The sequence below is a fragment of the Arachis stenosperma genome, chromosome 2, assembly GCF_014773155.1.
Source record: "Arachis stenosperma cultivar V10309 chromosome 2, arast.V10309.gnm1.PFL2, whole genome shotgun sequence".
NCBI classification, from domain to species: domain Eukaryota; kingdom Viridiplantae; phylum Streptophyta; class Magnoliopsida; order Fabales; family Fabaceae; genus Arachis; species Arachis stenosperma.
The window spans coordinates 89234585-89253695 of NC_080378.1; the positions used below are offsets into that span (position 1 = coordinate 89234585).

The window sequence follows — 19111 nt, forward strand, 5'->3', positions numbered from 1 at the left end:
TGAATCTTTGCTGGAAAATTCTGATAAAGTTGTCTCAAAATTTTGCGAGAAATTCCTGCTAAAGTAACACGCATGGTGCATGTTGCGCTAGGAGATGACACGTGACAAATTTCTGTTGGTAATCCCTGTTAAAGTTGTCTCGAAATTCTATGAATCTTTGATAAGATAACATGCATGGTGCGTGTTGTGCCAGTATTTTTATAAACATCCACATTTTTACAAAATATCCTAAATGCCAATATTCAACAAAAACACCACTTTTTTTTCATATCTAAAATAATTTATGCAAATTCAACATCAATAATAACTAAATAACTTTTGTTTATATATATTTTGAAAAAATATATTACATTGAGTTTTAAATATATGAAATATATTATAATTAGCAAACGATTTTACGATGACATAAAATTTTTGAGAAATAACCTATAACATAAAAATTTCTAATATAGCCATTAGTTTTTTGAAAGTTTCATAAACAAAAAGTTGGAAAAAATTCTCTAAAGTAATAATGTTAATAAAGTAGTAAAATAATGCTTTAATCACATTTGAATTTATAACATTTAAATTAAAAAATATTGAGACTATTAAGAAAATTATAAAATATTTTTTTATTTGACATTATAAAATTTCTACTTTTGTAGTACTCTCTTTTATATTTTATTTTTTATTGTATTTATTTTATTTATATAATAAATATTTTTTATATATTTTTTTATAGTGTTCTAATTTTTCATATTCGTAAATATTGTCTTTTGGAATTTTTATTGTGTCTTAGTTCATATGAGCTTTTTTTATTATTTAATATACTGTTTTTTATGTTTATTTTTTAGGAAGTCTTTTTTATTTTTATTTGGCTTTATTCATTTGATTTTTTACTTATTTTTATTTGGCTATGCATAAGATATTATTTTTTATATATTTTATTAGTATTTTATTTTTTAATTTAATATTTATTTACATTAATATATTAAACTATTAGTTTATTCGTATATTTTTTATTTTTAATATAAAGTATATTTTACCAATTTTTATATGTTATTTTTTATTTAATAAGTAAATATTAATTTTATTATAAAATTAATTAATAACATCTATTTAAATATCTAAATTAAAATGATAAGATAATATAAAAAAATTATTTAAATTGATAATTCTTTTAGTTATTTTTTATTTAAAAATAATTTTGAATAGTGTATCCAAATAATATTTATTTTATTATAATTTATTTTAATATAAAAATTATCAAACATAAATCATATTAACACAAATTTACTTTTCATCAAAATCAAGTATACATTCTTTTATTCGAAAAAAAAAACTTATTTAAATATTAAAAATCTCATAAAAATAAACATGCACCATTCTTTTAAATATTATATATACAAAAATTAGTCACTAAATTAGTTATATATTTATATATAAATATATATATATATGTTAATTTATTTATTTTAATATATAATTTTTATAAATAATTAATGTACTGGCTGATTGAGTTTTTACTTTTTAATATCAAAAAGACAAAAACTCAAATACAAGACCACAGCAAAATTCTATTAATATTAGAATTTTCAATAATAAGGCCACTATGTAGATTCTTTTTCCACTGAAGACGGTTCCCTTTATTTCAGATGTTTGCCTTAAAAATATCCTGACAGAACCGAATACCATAGCCCAGCAGCCTGTAAAGTCACCTTCTAAAAATTGAAGAATGTTCGCTTTCTAGTTTCTAGTTTTCTACACGGTTCCTTCTTTCCGAGATCCAAACATTAAATGTATTTTTTTATTTATATTATAATTAAAAATATTTAATATATAATAATAAATATAAAATAGTTAAAAATAATAAGTTTTTTATTTTTTAGTTAATACTTTTAATATAAAATTTTAAAATTTAAAAAAATTGTATCTATATTTTCAAAAAAGAATAAATAATCATTTCTAATTTTAAAAGATTGAGACGCTGATAATACTAACTGTGATTAATTTAATAAATTTTGTAATCCTAAAAGATTATATCCATTTGATTTCTAACCAAACATTACTCTATAAAAGACTTAGTTAGTAATGTTATCCAAATTTCTTCTTTTTCTTCAAATATTTTCTTTCTTCTTCTCAAATTTTTTATTAAGTTAAAACCCTACACCACCATCTTTAGTTGTTCCATTCTCATTTCTATTATTATTACTTTCAAGTTTCAACATACCCTTTATTCTCATCACTACTTTCATTGTCATTGGTATTTTGGAATGAACCAATCCTCAACGAAATAAAATCAATTGGAACTTTATCACAAAAACGTAATTATTCTGTTGAAGTTATTGACGAAAGTCGCAAAAGCAAAAGTCCTTGCATTTAAAACAATGCGTTTTGGTGCACATGCGTTGAAGTAAAAGAACATGTATTTAGTCCAGAAACAATAAAATTAAAGATGAAGTGATAGATTTGTGTTCCTAAATCAAAGAACAACATTGTTCATGGTTAACACTAGCGGAGTTATGCACGATGAATAGTAATAATGTGAATAAATGTTTCTATTTTAGGATAATATTACAAATTGAAAGAGGGAGAGTTAATACTTATAATTTAATTTTAATACAAAAATAATATAAAATATTTTATATAATCGTACAATCACATTCGTCTTTTTAGATGACTATTCGCGCAGTTAAAAAATAGTAATTATTTTTTATGATATAATATTACGTAATTAGATGTACGTATCAAACTGTTTTACACTGACAGTACATCAAAATTAAATTCTAATACTTAATAGGTTATAGAGGAAAAACTGTTACTTATTGTTGTTGTTGTAGAGAAAAACAAAAAGAGAGTGAAAATTGGTTTGTTCATAGACTAATTTTAGTTAACAATACCAAATAAATAAAATAATCTTTTATAATTATAAAATTCATTTAAATTAATCATGATCAGTAATATCAGCATTTTAATCTTTTATGATTAAAAATATCTATTTACTCTTTTAAAAAAATATCAAATAAAAGAGATCATAATATGAATAAAAAATTAAAAAATAATTCAAATATTTTATTTATCTTTTATATATATTGTAGATTTTATTGAAAAATATGAATTTGTATATATTTATAAATTTTCTGTAAATATGTGTGATTAAAATAATAAGTTATTAAAATAATTAATATTTTACATAAAATAAACAAATTTTTTATAATAATATAATTATATTTTATAATGAATAAATATAGAAAAATATATTATATATGCATAAAAAATTAATGCAAAATCAGCTATCATATATTTTTATATAAATTATTATTTTATTTTTTAATCTATATTTTATATTTGAATATGTATTTTATATAAATATTTGATTTAATAATTATGTTTTTTTATGAATACGTAATATGGTTAAAATATCTTATAGTATTATATTAACTGTAATATGATACAAATAAATATTATCCATTTAATGATAAATTTTAAGAATAATATTCTAAATTAATTTTTAAAAACTTTTTAGTCAAACATTTTAATCTTTAATACATTTTAATTATCAAATTAATTTTAAATTTTTGTTTTATTAGATAATTTCATACATTAGATTATTTGTTAAAATGAAAGATGTTAAAATTTTAAAAGTTTTTAAAAACTATTATGCTTTTATTAAATATTAAATAATAATAATAATAAATTTAGATGTTATTACTTCTGAAAAAAATCGTGTGGTCCTGATATTTCGTAATTGGTTCTACTGCCATTCCATTTTCCATGGCACGACGATAACACACATACAACTCGTTCCGTGTCCACTTGTCCACGTGTCCCATCCCGCGTCAAACCAAACCAAGCCCGGTTAAATCGAACGGTGCAACTCATTTTGTTTTTCTTTTTTTCGATGCATATGGGGTGATCTGATATTTATTGTAGCATTTTTCCGTTTCATACAATAAACCCCACTGTCGCTTTTTTAATATATTGCATCGCATTTCGACATCTTCTGTTTTCGCCCTCACTCCCTATTCCTCTCTCTCTTTCTCTCTCTATTCAATTCTCTTCAATTTCAATTGAATTTCAATTTCAGTTGAATTTCAACTTCTTTCTCTCTCTTGAAACTGTGCGGCTGATCTAGCTCACCGCCGGTGGAACATCTCGTCGGATTCGGCGGCGGCAATGGCGGAGAATCGCCGGCGGCGCTCGTCTTCTAGTTCGTCCAGCTCGAGCGATCTCTCCGTCAGAATGGACCACGAAATTGGCGCGGAAAACGGAAACGGCAACGGCAACGGCAGCGGAAGCGCCAGCAAGGAAGTTGAAGACCGTGGAAATGTTACTAATGGAGGTTCTTCCAATGGTAACGGTAACGCTAGCAGTAGCAGTTCTTCAGCTTCAGGTTTGTACTGTTCTCTCTCTATTGAGATCACTTGATTGATTGGTCGAATTTTCTTCTTCTGTTCTTGCTTTTCTTGCACGTTTAGTAATCCTTAATCGAAATTAAGAGAAGTTGAATACTGAACAAAAATTTTGAAATAACAAATCTGAAAAATGCGAAAGTTGAGTTGTGGAATTTAAATTTTACTAAAGTAGTAATCACAAGATTTATTGTTGCCTGTGCGCTTAAACTGTTTACTTTAATTTTGATTTTGTTGTCTGAAAATATGAGAACGAGACAATGAATCCATGGAAATTCGAGTTTCGCTAGTAGTGTAAATTTGAACACATAAAAGTTGCGTACATAGCGTGTAAGTTATGCAATTAGTAGATGCGATGATTTTGACATGATTTGGCCCATTTTTTAGAGGGTTTAGTTTAGTGTAATGGGATGGATAATCAAAATTATGCTATTCTCAATGGCGTGAATGTAAGTTTGTATTCATTGCATAAAATGATTCTTTTGTAGTGGCAAGTTATTGACTTACTCATCTTTTGACTATGACCTGAGCTAGAAAAAGCAAGAAGTGGATTAATGAGTGACTTAATGACATTTACAATGGGGGTGCGTGTAATCTTCACTGATGTTGTCCCCCTCCCCCCTCCCCCCTCCGGGGCTGCCCAAAAAATAAATAAATAAATAAATAAAATAAAAAAGAGAAAGCTTCACTTAGTGCCAACTGCCAACCTAAGCCAAGCATTTTTGAGTTTCTTAAGCTATATTCATATTTGTGGTTATTTTCCGACAGGGTTTGTTGATCTTATGGTACCCTTCAACTTATAGTTTTCTAGACCTGGTCACTACTGTTAGTACATAAATCATCATAATGAAAATCCCTAGGATGGTTCTCTTGTAGCTTTTACCTTTGAGGGTGCAATGATTGATTTAATGATATGGAAGCTGCAACCCTTCATCAGGCCATATAATTCAACCTTCCTTCTGAGGTGCTTGCATCTCCAATGTTATCAACCTGCCCTTGGTGCCAAGAAAGAAAGTAAAAAATAATTGTTGTATAGGTTTCTATCCTACTCAACCCAGGACTAGTTTCTTTGGCTGAGGAGAGAAAATGAAAAGAAAGAAAATAGAGGGAGATGAATATGATTTTTTTTTTTTTTAATTTGGTTGAGTAGAATAGTGAGTAAAGCAAAATGTAATTGTAAGGTATCTATATATATGGAAGAAAAATAAAATACAAGGATAGAATTGTGATTATAAATATATGCATTTTCTCCCCACATCACTACAAAAATAAAGCCTTATCTCACAAGGTGGGGCCGGTTACATAGATCAAACAACGTCATTGCATCTTATTATGTATTATGTCTACATTGAGATAGTTCACACAAAGATTTCGCTTGACCACTTCATCCATTGAAACATCCTTATTTCGGCCATGTTGGACTATGTTCATGTTCACCTTTTGCTGCCCAACACTATGCCACATACAACATGGCTGTTCTAATGCCAATGTGATAAAGTTTACCTTTAGTTTTAAAGGTACTTATTTATCGCTTATAAAATCCAAAACACACCTCCATTTTCACCAACATGCTTGAATCTTATGGTTTACGCCATCTTCTATTTCTCCATTGTCCTTAATAATACAAATAAGATACTTAAATATCTTTAGTTGCGGTATAACATTTTCTCCAATTTTTTATCTTCTGTGTTAGTCTTTCTCCTTTCATTGCTAAACGTTCATTCCATTTACTCTGTCTTGATGCAACTTATTTACAGCCATGTACTTCCAAAGCTTATCTCCACAAATACAACTTCTCATTCAAATCTTCCTGTGATTTCCATAAGGACTATGTTATGGGGGAAAGGCATGCATCATACAACCTTCCAGATCTTCTCAAAACCGTGTCTTGTGGTGTTCTTCCAAACTGACTTATGATGCACTAGCATTAACCACATGTGAGGCCTCCCCATCCACAACCAATTTTAAAGTGATGATTCGGTCACCCACCTTTTAACATCTACCATGTCCTCCTTCCATTGCTTATTAACAACAATGCCTACTCCATTTCTATTCTTCACCTTTTATGTATACCAAAACTTAAAACCTGAGGTGTCCAACTCCTTGGCCTTTGCTCCCACTCACTTTTTTTCTTGCAAGCACACAATATTAATCTTTCCTCTTATCATGGTATCCACCACCTCTACGGATTTTTCTATAAGTGTGCCTATATTCCATGAACTAAAGAGCGGCTTACCTTTATCTTTGTAAAATAGCTTATTTACCCTCGTCCGTTCATGAAGATGTAGGAACCCTTGCTCATTTGCACTACATGCTGGCACCAATGTGGCTGGCCCTTGTTTATTTGACATTTTACTCGAGCCATACAACGTCGCTTCCGAGTAACGACCTAACCTTAGTGCAATATTGTATTTGATCCACGTCATGAAAAGTTCACAAAGTTTTATGTTTTCTGACAAAAGGCCTAATACAATCCTCTTTCAAACAGGCTTGGGACCCTACTATGTAGCATAAGTAGAGGTATTTTCTCCCCACACGAAAGAAGAAAATATTTTGACAAGGTCCACCTAAAATTTTCCTTTCCCCTTTTCTCTTCTATCATTTCCGACCTTGAAAGATTTGAACCCTGATAATTCTAACTTTGGAATATATAAACCAACTCGATACCCATAAAAGATGGAGTTACTTTGACAGAACTAAAAATGGGTAGTTTGTTGGACCGTTATGGGTGATTTTGTCGAATTAACCCAATCTTTTATGTGTATTGAGTTAGTTTATATCCTTAGTGGTTAGAATTGTTGGCACTTAAATCTTTTATGATAAGAAATGGTAATTTATTTCCCTACATTCAAAAGGAAATTATATTTGTACACTTGGATAGATATACAACTTTTAAACTTTAAACACTCAATCTATCACCATTTATTCAAATGTTGTCCCTATACACTTTACTTCTCTAGTTTCCATACTTAGATTTAATAGGCGTACAAACTGGACATCTTCCTAGGCGTGTAACTATCATTGCCCTATTCAAAAAGGGGTCGATGAGGCATTGACACACATATTTACAAACTATTGTTTGTTTGCACCCTAAGAATCCTCTATGTACGAACAAATATGAAAAGTACAGGAAGCCTGACAGAAAACACACCATAGTATTCTATTACTAATCATATTTGCATAATTACCTTAAATCATTAACATCTAAATCTGCTTTAATAGTTTCACTTATTATTTTCTAGATCTCTCCCTACCTCTGGCCATGGGACTACCTTCCATTTGATCTACTGTTCTTGTTGGGGTTTATGGCTCTTCCCCATATATGTGTATGAACCAACTGAGACAAGATTTTGCCATACTCTATAATAGGTGTTACTCCAATTCTATTGTGTCTAATGTGTCTAATAATTCACTGTAGCATCTTCACCTGTGAAACATTTAAGCCTGTTTGCTTATTGATTTGCATCTCCCTTCATCACTCCATCATTTTAGCTAATGGAATCAAGACTTAAATCTAGTGACCTGTAGTCTGATGTATTCTCTAATTTTCAACTCTAAATTTTACTTGTGTGAAAAGCATGTGCTTCCAAAGCTCGTCAGCCTACCATTAAATCTTACAAGGTGTTTTTCCTATTTCATAAAACAGATGTTGGCTAGGAAAAAAAAAGAAAACAAATGCTAAAGAGAGATCTAATATGGTTCACCCTTTGTGTTGACTTCTAGACCATATCCCCCAAGAATCCGCTGTTAGCTTCCCTCTCCACATGCCCATTTATGTTTCCTCCGAAGAAAATCCTTTTTCCTAATGTTATGCCTTGCTAAACCTTCTAAATCCTTCAAAAATATTATTTTATGTTCTTCAATCCTACTTGGGGTGAATAGGCCCTAATAACCTGAAAAGTCTCCCCTTCTTCTACAGACTTTAGTGCTATGATCCTGTGTGCTAGTCTTTTAACTTCAACCACATCATTCTTTCAATGTTCTTCAACAGTTATACCTCCACCCAGTTTCTAGTCTTTGCTTTACGTGTGTACCAAAGCTTAAATTCTGAGATGATGTATTCCTTAGCCTTCTCTACCCTTCCCACTTAGTTCCTTGTTGACACAAAAAATATTCCTCGTGTTAAGTCAACTACTTCCATTATTTAGGTGAGTGTGCCCATATTTCAAGGCTCAATGCACAACCTATCCTTTTGAACCAACTTTTGTAATTGCATTCATTTACGAAATGTAGGAACCCTTGGTGCTTTTTCACTGCACTAATTTTCAGAAAAGCAAGCTTAATGGGATAGAATTAAGTGATTGGCCTTATTTGTGTAAAGTGCATCAGTTTCTAAAGGTGTTTCCCTCTTAGAAATGTTGAGAGATTGGAAAGTTAAGCTCCATAGGTAGCTATTCTTTTGCTTATTTTTGTTCTTGTATGGAGGATCTCTTATCCTCTATTTCGATGTATTATCCTTCTTGCCATCTCAATGCAATTCTTCTTTATCCAAAATAAATTGCAGTGCACCTGGGCATCAATGTAAGCTATACAGTGCAATGCTTCCAACCTAGCATTAACACTATTCTCTCTTTCATCCATGTCATAAAGATTCTACAGTTGTTAACACAACCATGATCTTTTATTTCAGTCTGGGCATTGACTATATTTGCAATAAAGTTTGAGAAGGCAGAATTATCCTCTGTACAGAACATAGAAAAAGAAGCACTATCAATGAATAACTTAAATTACTTCAAATGACGATATTGTTTACTCCAAATATAGTCCAGATGCCTAATGCCTTCCAACAAACTTTCATATCTTAGAAATCTTTCATTGAAGGTGAGAGAATGTGCTCCAACATTTACGTGGTTTCCAAATAGTGGCATAACAAACAAATCCCAGACAATTAAAGATCTCTAAGCATTTTTTATATACTAAATCTCTTTTCTCTAATAATTCTATTGCATGCCTTAATATGCTCAATTTTATTGCTCAATCATTTATGAGCTTTAAGATATCTTGTTTTCTACCCCTTATTCAGGCGTTGCTGGCAAGGGACTGTCTAAAGTGACTACACTGCCAATACACATATCACATGAAGATAAATCAGAGTCAAGTTCAAGTAAGTTCAAGTTGGAGAGGTCAAAAACAGAGAGGCAGAGACATCTAAGGCCAGAAGATGCAGCTCAAATTTTTGATAACAAAGTGCCTGTACAGGAGAAGGTATACTATTTTGATCTATGATTCTATCCCATTCTTTCCTTTTCCTTTTGCTAATTATTACAGGAGCAGCTTATTTATGGGGTGGCACTAGTCCCCTGAAGTCAATAAATATTTTAATATAAATGGGTAAACTAAAATGTTTTAAAATATCGATTATGGCGGCGCCATGGCGGTATGGCATGGCGGAACTTGGCCTCACTGCCATACAGAGGCTACCGCAACGTGGTTTTCACGGCGGGTGAAAAGGCGGCCGCAATTGCGGTGGCGCCATGGCGGAAATGGCGGGGTTTTTCGGATTTTTTGAAAAAAATAGAGGGTAATTGGGTAATTTAGGAATCCCTAAGTGATACCTGTAACACTAATTAGCCTCTGTTATTCAAAAACTTCTATTCCTCTCTTATTCACGTCAAAAACGGCTCTCCGTCTCTATTCTCTCTTCTCTGTGCCTGCCGTTGGCGCCGTTCTTCGCCGCTTCCCGTCGCCGCCCATCGTCGCTGGTGGTCGCCACCCGTCGCCGCTGGTGGTTGCCGCCGCTCATCACCACAGTTTCCTCTCTTTCTGGTTCGTAGTTACATACATTCCCTTTTTCTTCTTCGTTGTTCGTTCAGCTCAACGTCTCCTTCTCTTCCCTCATAAACCTCTCTTCCTCCAATTTTTTCCCGTTCAGTTTAGTTCACTATGTCAACTTCCAGACCAGCCCCTGATTCTAATACCCCTACCCCTGTCCCTGCTTCTGCCTCTGCCTCTGCTGGTCATGCTGCTGGCACTGCTCCTGCTCATCCTAAAGCTGCTGTGCGTTCCAGTAGAATTGAAGCAATGGGGGGAAATGAGCCTATGGCAAATACTAGGAGAAGACGACAAAGTCGAAAAAGGAAACAACCTGCAGCTCCAAAGGGGGAACCAAGTTGATGAGAGCTAGAATTTAGATGGTTTATTTCATCATTCTTTAGTTTAAAGACATGATGAGCAATGGCTTTGGTCTTTCTTTTAAGTTTTCAGTTTTTATGTTCTCTGTCTTATGTTTATTTGTTGAATTTTCTATTATATTTGCTGCATTAATTGGATGTCTTATGACTAGAAAAATGATTGTATAGATTAGATTTTATAGTTTATTATATTTGCAATTTTTTGCATGTTTTTTTGTACATATATATGCAATTTTTAGGTAATCCGCCATTTCCGCCATTTTCCGCAACGCCATCCGCAATTATTTTATGGCGGATTTTTGGCTCACCGCCATGAGCTGCCATCCGCAATCAAAAACTAATTCTAACATATCTTCATGAAATTTCGCCTAGTATTAGAAAAGTTCAGTAAGTTTTGGATTATGGACTACTTGTGATCCTTTGTATCCAGTATGATGAGATTAGTGATCTATAAGATTTTTGTATTTGAAAGTTCAATAATACCATTCATTCCTCATGGGGATACTGTAGATTCCTTCCCTTACTTTTGTTCCACGTTACTCTCTGCTATTAAGTATTAACTGGGCTCTTTGTTTTGCCTGGCTGTGCTCTTAGGTAATTATCAGGTGATCTTACTTATCGATCAAGGCATTAAAAAGTTTAAAAGATGGAAAAAGAAAAAGTTGTATCTTTGGAAAATCATGTGCTCCTGTTTTCTTTTTTTTCATCATTATTATTATTATTATTATTATTATTATTATTATTATTATTATGTGGTCCTATAATTTAAATTTGCTCTCTATATGGAATATTTTGTTAGCATAAATTTTATTAAGATGTCTTAGGAGAAACAAGGAATAATCTTTCATGAGGGTCTACTGAGGTGAGTTTTTTTTTTTTCCTTCCTTTTTTGTTTAATTTATTTTTCGCCCCCTGTTGTCTGGAACAGAACAAGGCCAACATGTAACATTTGGAGGTAGGGTTCACCAACCACATACATGTTACCGCAGTGAATAGGGTTAGAAAGTGCTCTTGACCCCATTTGTAGATGCCTTGTTTATTTATCATCCCCCTCCTCCTTTTCTCTCATTACTGTTGTCCTCTTTATTTATTTATTTAAAATCTTATATGGCTGGAACTTCAGTTGATTTTTACAACTGTGCAGCTTAAATTGTTGAACAGAATAGCCACCGTAAAAGACGATGGAACTGTAGAATTTGATGTTCCAGTAGATGTTGAACCTGAAGCTCTTGATACACAATCCAGACATGTACAAGATGTTGTTGATGATTCCCTTGATGCAACAGATCTTCAGTATATCCCACCATTGAATATAGTGATGCTTATTGTTGGTACACGAGGAGACGTGCAGCCATTTGTTGCAATAGGAAAACGCTTGCAGGTTTTGGGATATTTTCTTATATCTCCCTTTTTCTCTTTCAATGCTTTAAATTGTATATGATGCTTTTTCATATCATATGTTCATAATAAAACTGTTCTATCCAAAACATACACATGTAATTGGTAGAGCACAAAGAGATGTGTAGTCATTTATCAAAATATGTAATGCTTTATGCTTCTGCCTTTAGAGACATTTTCTGTTTTCCCCGATTTTCCATTGGTTATGTGTGTGTGTCCTTGTTCCCTGATAAGAAAATTCTCAAAAGAACATCAAACAAATTAATAGAAAGGGGGTATTACAAACTCTCCAATTCCCATGACTTTCTTTCAGGCATGTTCTTACAAGTGGAAATGTTCTAACTTATACCCAAAAAAATCATTAAATAATACATGATTCTGATTGTTTTCATATGAGTAAGAACATTTTATCTGGAATTCTTATAATGTTGTACTTTGTGTTTAAAGTATTATTGAAGCAAAGTTTGAGAAAATTCTTTTTACACATTTATGTGCAGGACTATGGCCATCGTGTTAGATTAGCAACCCATTCAAATTTCAAGGAGTTTGTTTTGACGGCTGGCTTGGAGTTTTATCCATTAGGGGGTGATCCAAAAGTCCTTGCTGGTTGTAAGTGCTATCGACCCGTGTATAAATTTCTTCTATTATCTGACTGGCTTTATATGCAATTTTGCTAAATTTTTTGTATCTTTCATTCTGTTTCTCTTAGCCAAGTTACCAAAAAAGAATTACCTGTAAACTCCATGTTGCTCCCCGTCATTGCCTTGATGGCTAGTTATTATCCAGTTTAATTCCAATCTAAAAAATGAGCTGTTCCTGTAACATCATCCTTAAAATATGACATTACTGGATTTATTAATGTTATAACTAAAGTACCAACTTTGGATCATGAGATTTTGTAATTGTTGTCTTTCTAGTTGTGATTCTCTTATCATTTTACGTTAATAATTTTATATAATTTCTGGGGCAGATATGGTTAAAAACAAGGGCTTTCTCCCATCAGGACCTTCTGAGATTCCTGTGCAGCGAAATCAGATGAAAGAAATTATTAACTCTCTACTTCCAGCTTGTAAAGATCCTGATATTGACTCTGGTGTCCCCTTTAAAGCAGATGCAATCATTGCCAATCCCCCAGCATATGGTATAACTTCCTTTGTCATTCAAGTGTAGAGGATGTGCCTGGTTGAAAATTTGTGCATGAAAATTTAGTTTGAGTCAATGTTTTTACTTTATCAATTATGATTGTCTTTATCATTTTCATAAAAATGCTAACTTTCCATATCTAAAGTTATGTGCTACGACTGAGTCATTTTCAAAACAGTGGTTCCTTCATTTTCAGCCCTAATTTACTCATATTCCATCTGTTTATGAAATCGGATTACTATTTTGCTTATACATGCACATTATTATAAAATAAGAGCATGGTTAGCTTGATTTAATATGATATTTTAATCCTTAAAATAAATAGTAAACTAACAATTATGTCATGCTTGCATACCTGATCTTTTGATAATAAAAGACTAAGTAGATCATTTTGCCCATTTTATCATGACAATAACGCATTGTGTAGTGGATTGAAGCTTCTTGCTTTCTCAACAATTTGCTGATCCTTGCATATCTTGTCCAAAGAGTAGTTGTTAAAATAATGTATGACCATAATGCATTATTATGTATTTAATTCTCTTGCGTATGATGGATAATGTTTATGATAAAGCATGGGTGGGTGGGTTACAATAAAAGACATTATTGTTAGTGTTATGAAACCATTATGCCTTCAGTTGATAGTATAATATCAGAGCCTTTGTTGGTAACCTATTTTGAATTTGATGCTAGCTGCCCCATTTGGCTCAAAGTAAAGCCACCTTTTTGCCATGCTTCAAGCCCAAGGAGCCTTGCTAAGAGGGTATATTAGAGATTTAAAAAATTTTTTGGCCTCCTCCTAAGTTCTAATAGATGATGGCAGGAATGTGTTAAATCTCATATATTTTTTCTTCCACCTATCTAAAATTTGGATTACTGATTTCTGTACCACCACAGTTCTTTTACTTATCTCGGTATTTTAATCCGATTTCTTTCTTCCTTTATTATGAGATGAGTATGTCCTGCTGTTTGATGTTTTTCTTTTGTTAAATTTTGTTAATGCCATTGTAATATGCATCTTTAGGGCACACACATGTGGCAGAGGCACTGAAAATTCCAGTTCACATTTTTTTCACAATGCCATGGACGTAAGTTTTCATCTCTGTAATGTAATCATACTGTTTATTATTCTTTACCCCTATATAAAACTTTTGAGCAATTAACCACCTTGGTCACATTTGTAATGGACTAATATAACCTTATGCAGTTTTTCCCCATAATAACTGAATTCACTATTGGTAAACAACTAACACTAGGCACAAAGTGCCTGATGCCATTAGTTGTTATTATTATGAAACCAAAATTTTTCACCTTTTATAATTGAAATACTAATGTCAATTTTTCTGAGGACCAAGGTGATGTCACAGTATCTTTTGGTGATTAAAATTTGTATTTACTCTTATCCCTTTCTCATCCTCATGTATTATGATTCCATTTGGTTATTTTACAGTTGGTTCTGTTAATCTTAGTTTTTCCTGGAATTGAAATCTGCATTTTATGTACTGTCTTTTTCTCCAGGCCAACTAGTGAATTTCCTCATCCTTTGTCCCGTGTAAAGCAACAAGCTGGTTACAGAGTTGAGTTTATTAATAAGCTGGTTCTTGTTATCACTGTGAATTTTATTTATTGCGTTTATGTCTAACTAAATATTGATTGTTTATAACTCTTCAGCTTTCATATCAAATAGTGGACTCATTGATTTGGCTGGGAATACGAGATATGATTAATGATCTTAGGAAGAAGAAGTTGAAGCTGCGACCAGTCACATATTTAAGTGGGTCGCAAGGCTCTGATAGTGATGTTCCTCATGCATACATATGGAGTCCTCACCTTGTTCCTAAACCCAAAGGTTGTTGGTTTAGATCCCAATCTTTATATTTTGTATTTGTAGTCGTTGTGACATGCAGTTCACTTGTTATCAATACTCATCATTATGCATTTGTCCCGGACACCAACGAAATCAACATTAAATTGTTTTGTACAATGAAGATAAGTATCTGAACCAATTTTGGAGAAAGCTTCCGCATTTCCTTTTATAGAATAAGGCTTCTAAACTCTCTCTTAGCTGGTAGTAATTTTATTAATTGGTAATTGGAAGTGATCTTTGTAAAATAACCACCTACGAGATTTTCTGTTACTTGATTCTTGGTTTCAACATTCAATCTTGTGTTTTGTTTTGCAGATTGGGGACCAAAAATTGATGTAGTAGGGTTTTGTTTCCTTGATCTTGCATCAAACTTTGAACCTCCTGAGGCCCTTGTAAAATGGCTTGAAGATGGTGACCAGCCTATCTACATTGGCTTTGGTAGCCTGGTGAGTGTGTTTATTTTCATCGACCTTGTGCTTTGAAATTTGACATGTTGAAGAACTTGATAACAAAGATTGAATCGTAGGTTGTTTGCTGACTGGCTCATATAGTCTCTAATACCATATTGTGACTCTCTTTGGTATGTTTAAACTCTAAGACAGGCATATGAATGTCTTTAATATCTTATATGAACTATCCATCAATTAATATTTTTTTATTGCTAGATTTTGAGTTATGTCTTGCAAGATGCTGAATATTTTCACTCTGTTTTTGTTTGCCATGTTCTATTGACATGAAGCGTCGTAAAACTTTAACTTAAAACTCTGTGGCTTGTTTACTATGTTCTTGGGGAACTATGTCATTAAGTGAATTGTTTGAACTTTTTCATTTACTGACTTTCAAATTTCTTGTATTTGATTCCTGGAAAGTATGTTGATTATGCAGCTTTTGCTAACATGTCATGTGTTGCATATACTGGATGGTAATAGACGATTCACGTCATAATTAATAATGGAAACAAGCAATCAGATTTTTGTTATCTGGGTAGTCATAAATTGAAGCTTGTTCTTTTTCACGTTTTCATATTCCAGCCTGTTCAAGAACCAAAAAGGATGACAGAAATAATTGTTGAAGCACTTGAGAAGACTGGACAAAGGGGTATCATCAATAAAGGATGGGGAGGTCTTGGAGATTGTAAGAATATTGCATATTTTTGGTTTTCTATTGTAATAACTTTTTTTTTTTTAAATTAAATATGTACCTTCCCAGTGGCAGAAGCAAAGGAATCCATATACTTATTGGATAATATCCCTCACGACTGGCTGTTCTTACGCTGCAAGGCTGTGGTGAGATAATCTAGTTCGATACTCTTAGCTCAGCAATTTTTTAAAATAATAATGACGTTGAAAAATAATATAATGGTCAATTTGTTTTGGAAATTCTCCAATACGTTGAAGTGTTGGCCTTGTAAGCACGTTGGGCATGTGACTCAGATAGCCATGTCCCTAGTGAATTATATTTTTGTCTAGTATCATAATGCAGTGTTGTAGGTTTATATACCTTTGGTTTCTATTCATATTCAAGTACAGAATCATTACCTACTTTTATTCTTCATGTTTGAATTACAAAATTCTAATATTATTGTTTTCAGGTGCATCATGGAGGTGCAGGAACAACAGCTGCTGGGCTGAAAGCTGCTGTAAGGAATCTACAGCTTTTTAAATTTTCATTATAAATAATATTTGAATCATAATAATTACATGGTACAAGTTTCAAAATCTATGTAGAGGGATATCTCTCTGATATGTAGAGAGATTGCAGAGCTTTGCTCTTTTCTTTCTTACACTGAGGATATCTAAATCTTTATCCTTCCAACATCCATGTAATATCAATAACTTTTTATAAATAATATTTCTTCCTTTATAAAACAACTTTTTGAATACGTACTATTTGGTGTTTAATAATTGGTATGTTTCAGTGTCCAACAACCATTGTTCCATTTTTCGGGGATCAACCATTTTGGGGCGACAGAGTACATGCTAGAGGAGTTGGTCCTCCACCTATCCCAGTTGATGAGTTTACACTTCCCAAGTTGGTTGATGCAATAAAGTTTATGCTAGATCCCAAGGTAACACTACGTTGCCCAACATATATTTTGCTGTCATGCAAAAGCTAGGTTTTCAGTCCCTGCTTCTTTGGAAGTTAGCAATCTGGCTAGATTTCAGTATGCATGGGCAATGTTGTTTGCAACACTGCAAATTATTGTTGCATCTTGTTGAATGTGTTGATTATGCACTCAAAGCTAAGATTATGAGATTATACACAACAGTTATCTTATGCAAACTTGACTCATTTTTACACCTTAGCAACATGTTTGAAAGGGATTAACTGACTGTTGAACAATGTGTTTTTGGTCTTAAATTTATAATTAACAATATACTTTACTGGTTGAGATTGAACCTACATCCCCGAGTTTGGTGGCAACTTCAAATGCTATTGACCTAAAGATCAATTGGTAACACTAGGATTAGAGAGGTTTCTCAATTGTATTTAAAGGTGGCTGTGGTTCCTCACTCATCCAACTCCATCAAACCCATTTTCCATGTTAGAGCCATTATGATCACAACCTCGGGTATCAAATTATGGAAAACCAAATGAGAGTGTATTGGACCAGTAGGCACATCCAGCTGTCTGCTCCCTAAAGTTTCCCTATCAGTGCTATACGAAGAGAATTGTTTTAAGATTGTCACTAATAAAGGGAAAGAGTTATCAGGCTTGCATGGTTTAATACTATTCAAGGATCTAAAATTGTTTCAAGGGACCTGTTGATTTGAAGTTGCTAGGTATTGCATCAATACTTCTGGAAAATTTTTAAGGTGTTCTGTCTGAGGTTGAGGCTATTCTTTCTTTCATATGCTTTTTCCTTGTTTTCTTCCTCATCCTCAGATCTAACTGTTGATAACTGTATAAGCTGTGCATCTCAATCTAGTAGTGGTTGTATTCGTCTATAGTTTTGTTTGACGCATTCTAGAAGATCATAAACAATAATATAATCTCCTAATGTAATGGCAGGTGAAGGATCGTGCAGTTGAACTCGCTAAGGCCATGGAAAATGAGGATGGCGTGACAGGAGCTGTCAAAGCATTTTTTAAACAGCTTCCTAAGAAAAAGTCAGAGCCTGATTCAGAGCCTCTGCCATCAAGTTTTTTCTCCATAAGTCGATGTTTTGGTTGTTCCTGATTCAATGCAAGTACGTCAAACCCTAACCACCGGTTCATGTATATTGTAAATTACATTTATTTACCTGCATCTATGATATGTAAACCCTTACCTGCATTTTCGCCTGCATGCTTCTCTTCAGTGTTCATAGTTCATACTAATTCAAGTATTCAACATCGGCTTCAATATGTTAAATTAATGAGTGTCTATTTCACAAAAGTGTAAATTTTCCGTGCGTTTTAATTGATATAAATCCGGGAAAATTTATTTGTATGATCACAAATCTAATAAGTCATTTTCAGATGATTCACGGAAATGTTTGTGGAATTTATAAGCAAGTCAATTTATGTTAAGGAAAACAGGTGGAATATACTTTGTAATGTCTAAACTATTTCAGGAGATATACTAATATAAGGAAAAGTGGAAGACGCTTTGTTATTCTTTTATTTACCGAGTGTACTACGTAGGGACCTGTATAGATATATAAGCAACTTAACAAGTAATTTCGTTAGATATACTTGTGACTTATGAGTGTTAATAGGTATTAATATCTAAACTAGCTATTTGGTCTCTTCAAAGTTATACATAGCTAGGGTGGCAAACCGGCTGAAATTTGTAGGGTCGGCTTGCATAACTTAGCCAAAATATATGGGCAGGTTAGAAATTTGAGACCACTATAATAAAATAGTTTGTGTAACCCACGCCATTTAATCCATGAATTTTGGCGGTGTGAAGCAAGTTTGCCTGGTGGGCTTTAGTTTAAGATACTAATTGAATTGGCTTTAGTTTAAGATACTAATTGAATTTGAAATGTTACTTTTATACTTATATTTAGAATATTTGTTCATTTTATTGTAAGTTATAATTTAGATTATATTTGATTGATTAGAGATTTAGACCATGTTTAATTATAAATTTCAGACACTATTTGTTTTATTTTTGACAATGTTAATTTTTATTATTTTATTTTTAAAAATTTAGTTAATGATTATATTTATTAGATATTTAAAATTATAATTTTTTAT

At 32.3% G+C, this 19111-nt stretch overlaps 1 protein-coding gene across 1 annotated transcript; it reads left to right on the plus strand.

Annotated features, from left to right (window-relative positions):
* The first annotated feature begins 3950 nt into the window (after positions 1–3950).
* Positions 3951–18359, plus strand: LOC130960872 (sterol 3-beta-glucosyltransferase UGT80A2). Its single transcript, XM_057886371.1, has 14 exons — positions 3951–4372; positions 9415–9596; positions 11667–11903; positions 12418–12529; positions 12891–13061; positions 14085–14148; positions 14579–14636; positions 14732–14909; positions 15243–15373; positions 15959–16061; positions 16137–16213; positions 16519–16566; positions 16846–16995; positions 17940–18359. The coding sequence occupies exons 1-14, from the start codon at positions 4156–4158 to the stop codon at positions 18105–18107; spliced, it is 1896 nt and encodes a 631-aa protein (XP_057742354.1). The 5' UTR covers positions 3951–4155; the 3' UTR covers positions 18108–18359.
* Positions 18360–19111: the final 752 nt, after the last annotated feature.

Excerpts from the sequence above, each read along its gene's own strand:
- LOC130960872 (XM_057886371.1), top strand. The coding sequence starts at position 4,156 with ATGGCGGAGAATCGCCGGCGGCGCTCGTCTTCTAGTTCGTCCAGCTCG. Across the intron at positions 14,637-14,731 it reads AGCAACAAGCTGGTTACAGA|CTTTCATATCAAATAGTGGA; the intron begins GTTGAGTTTATT and ends ATAACTCTTCAG. Across the intron at positions 16,062-16,136 it reads ATGGGGAGGTCTTGGAGATT|TGGCAGAAGCAAAGGAATCC; the intron begins GTAAGAATATTG and ends GTACCTTCCCAG.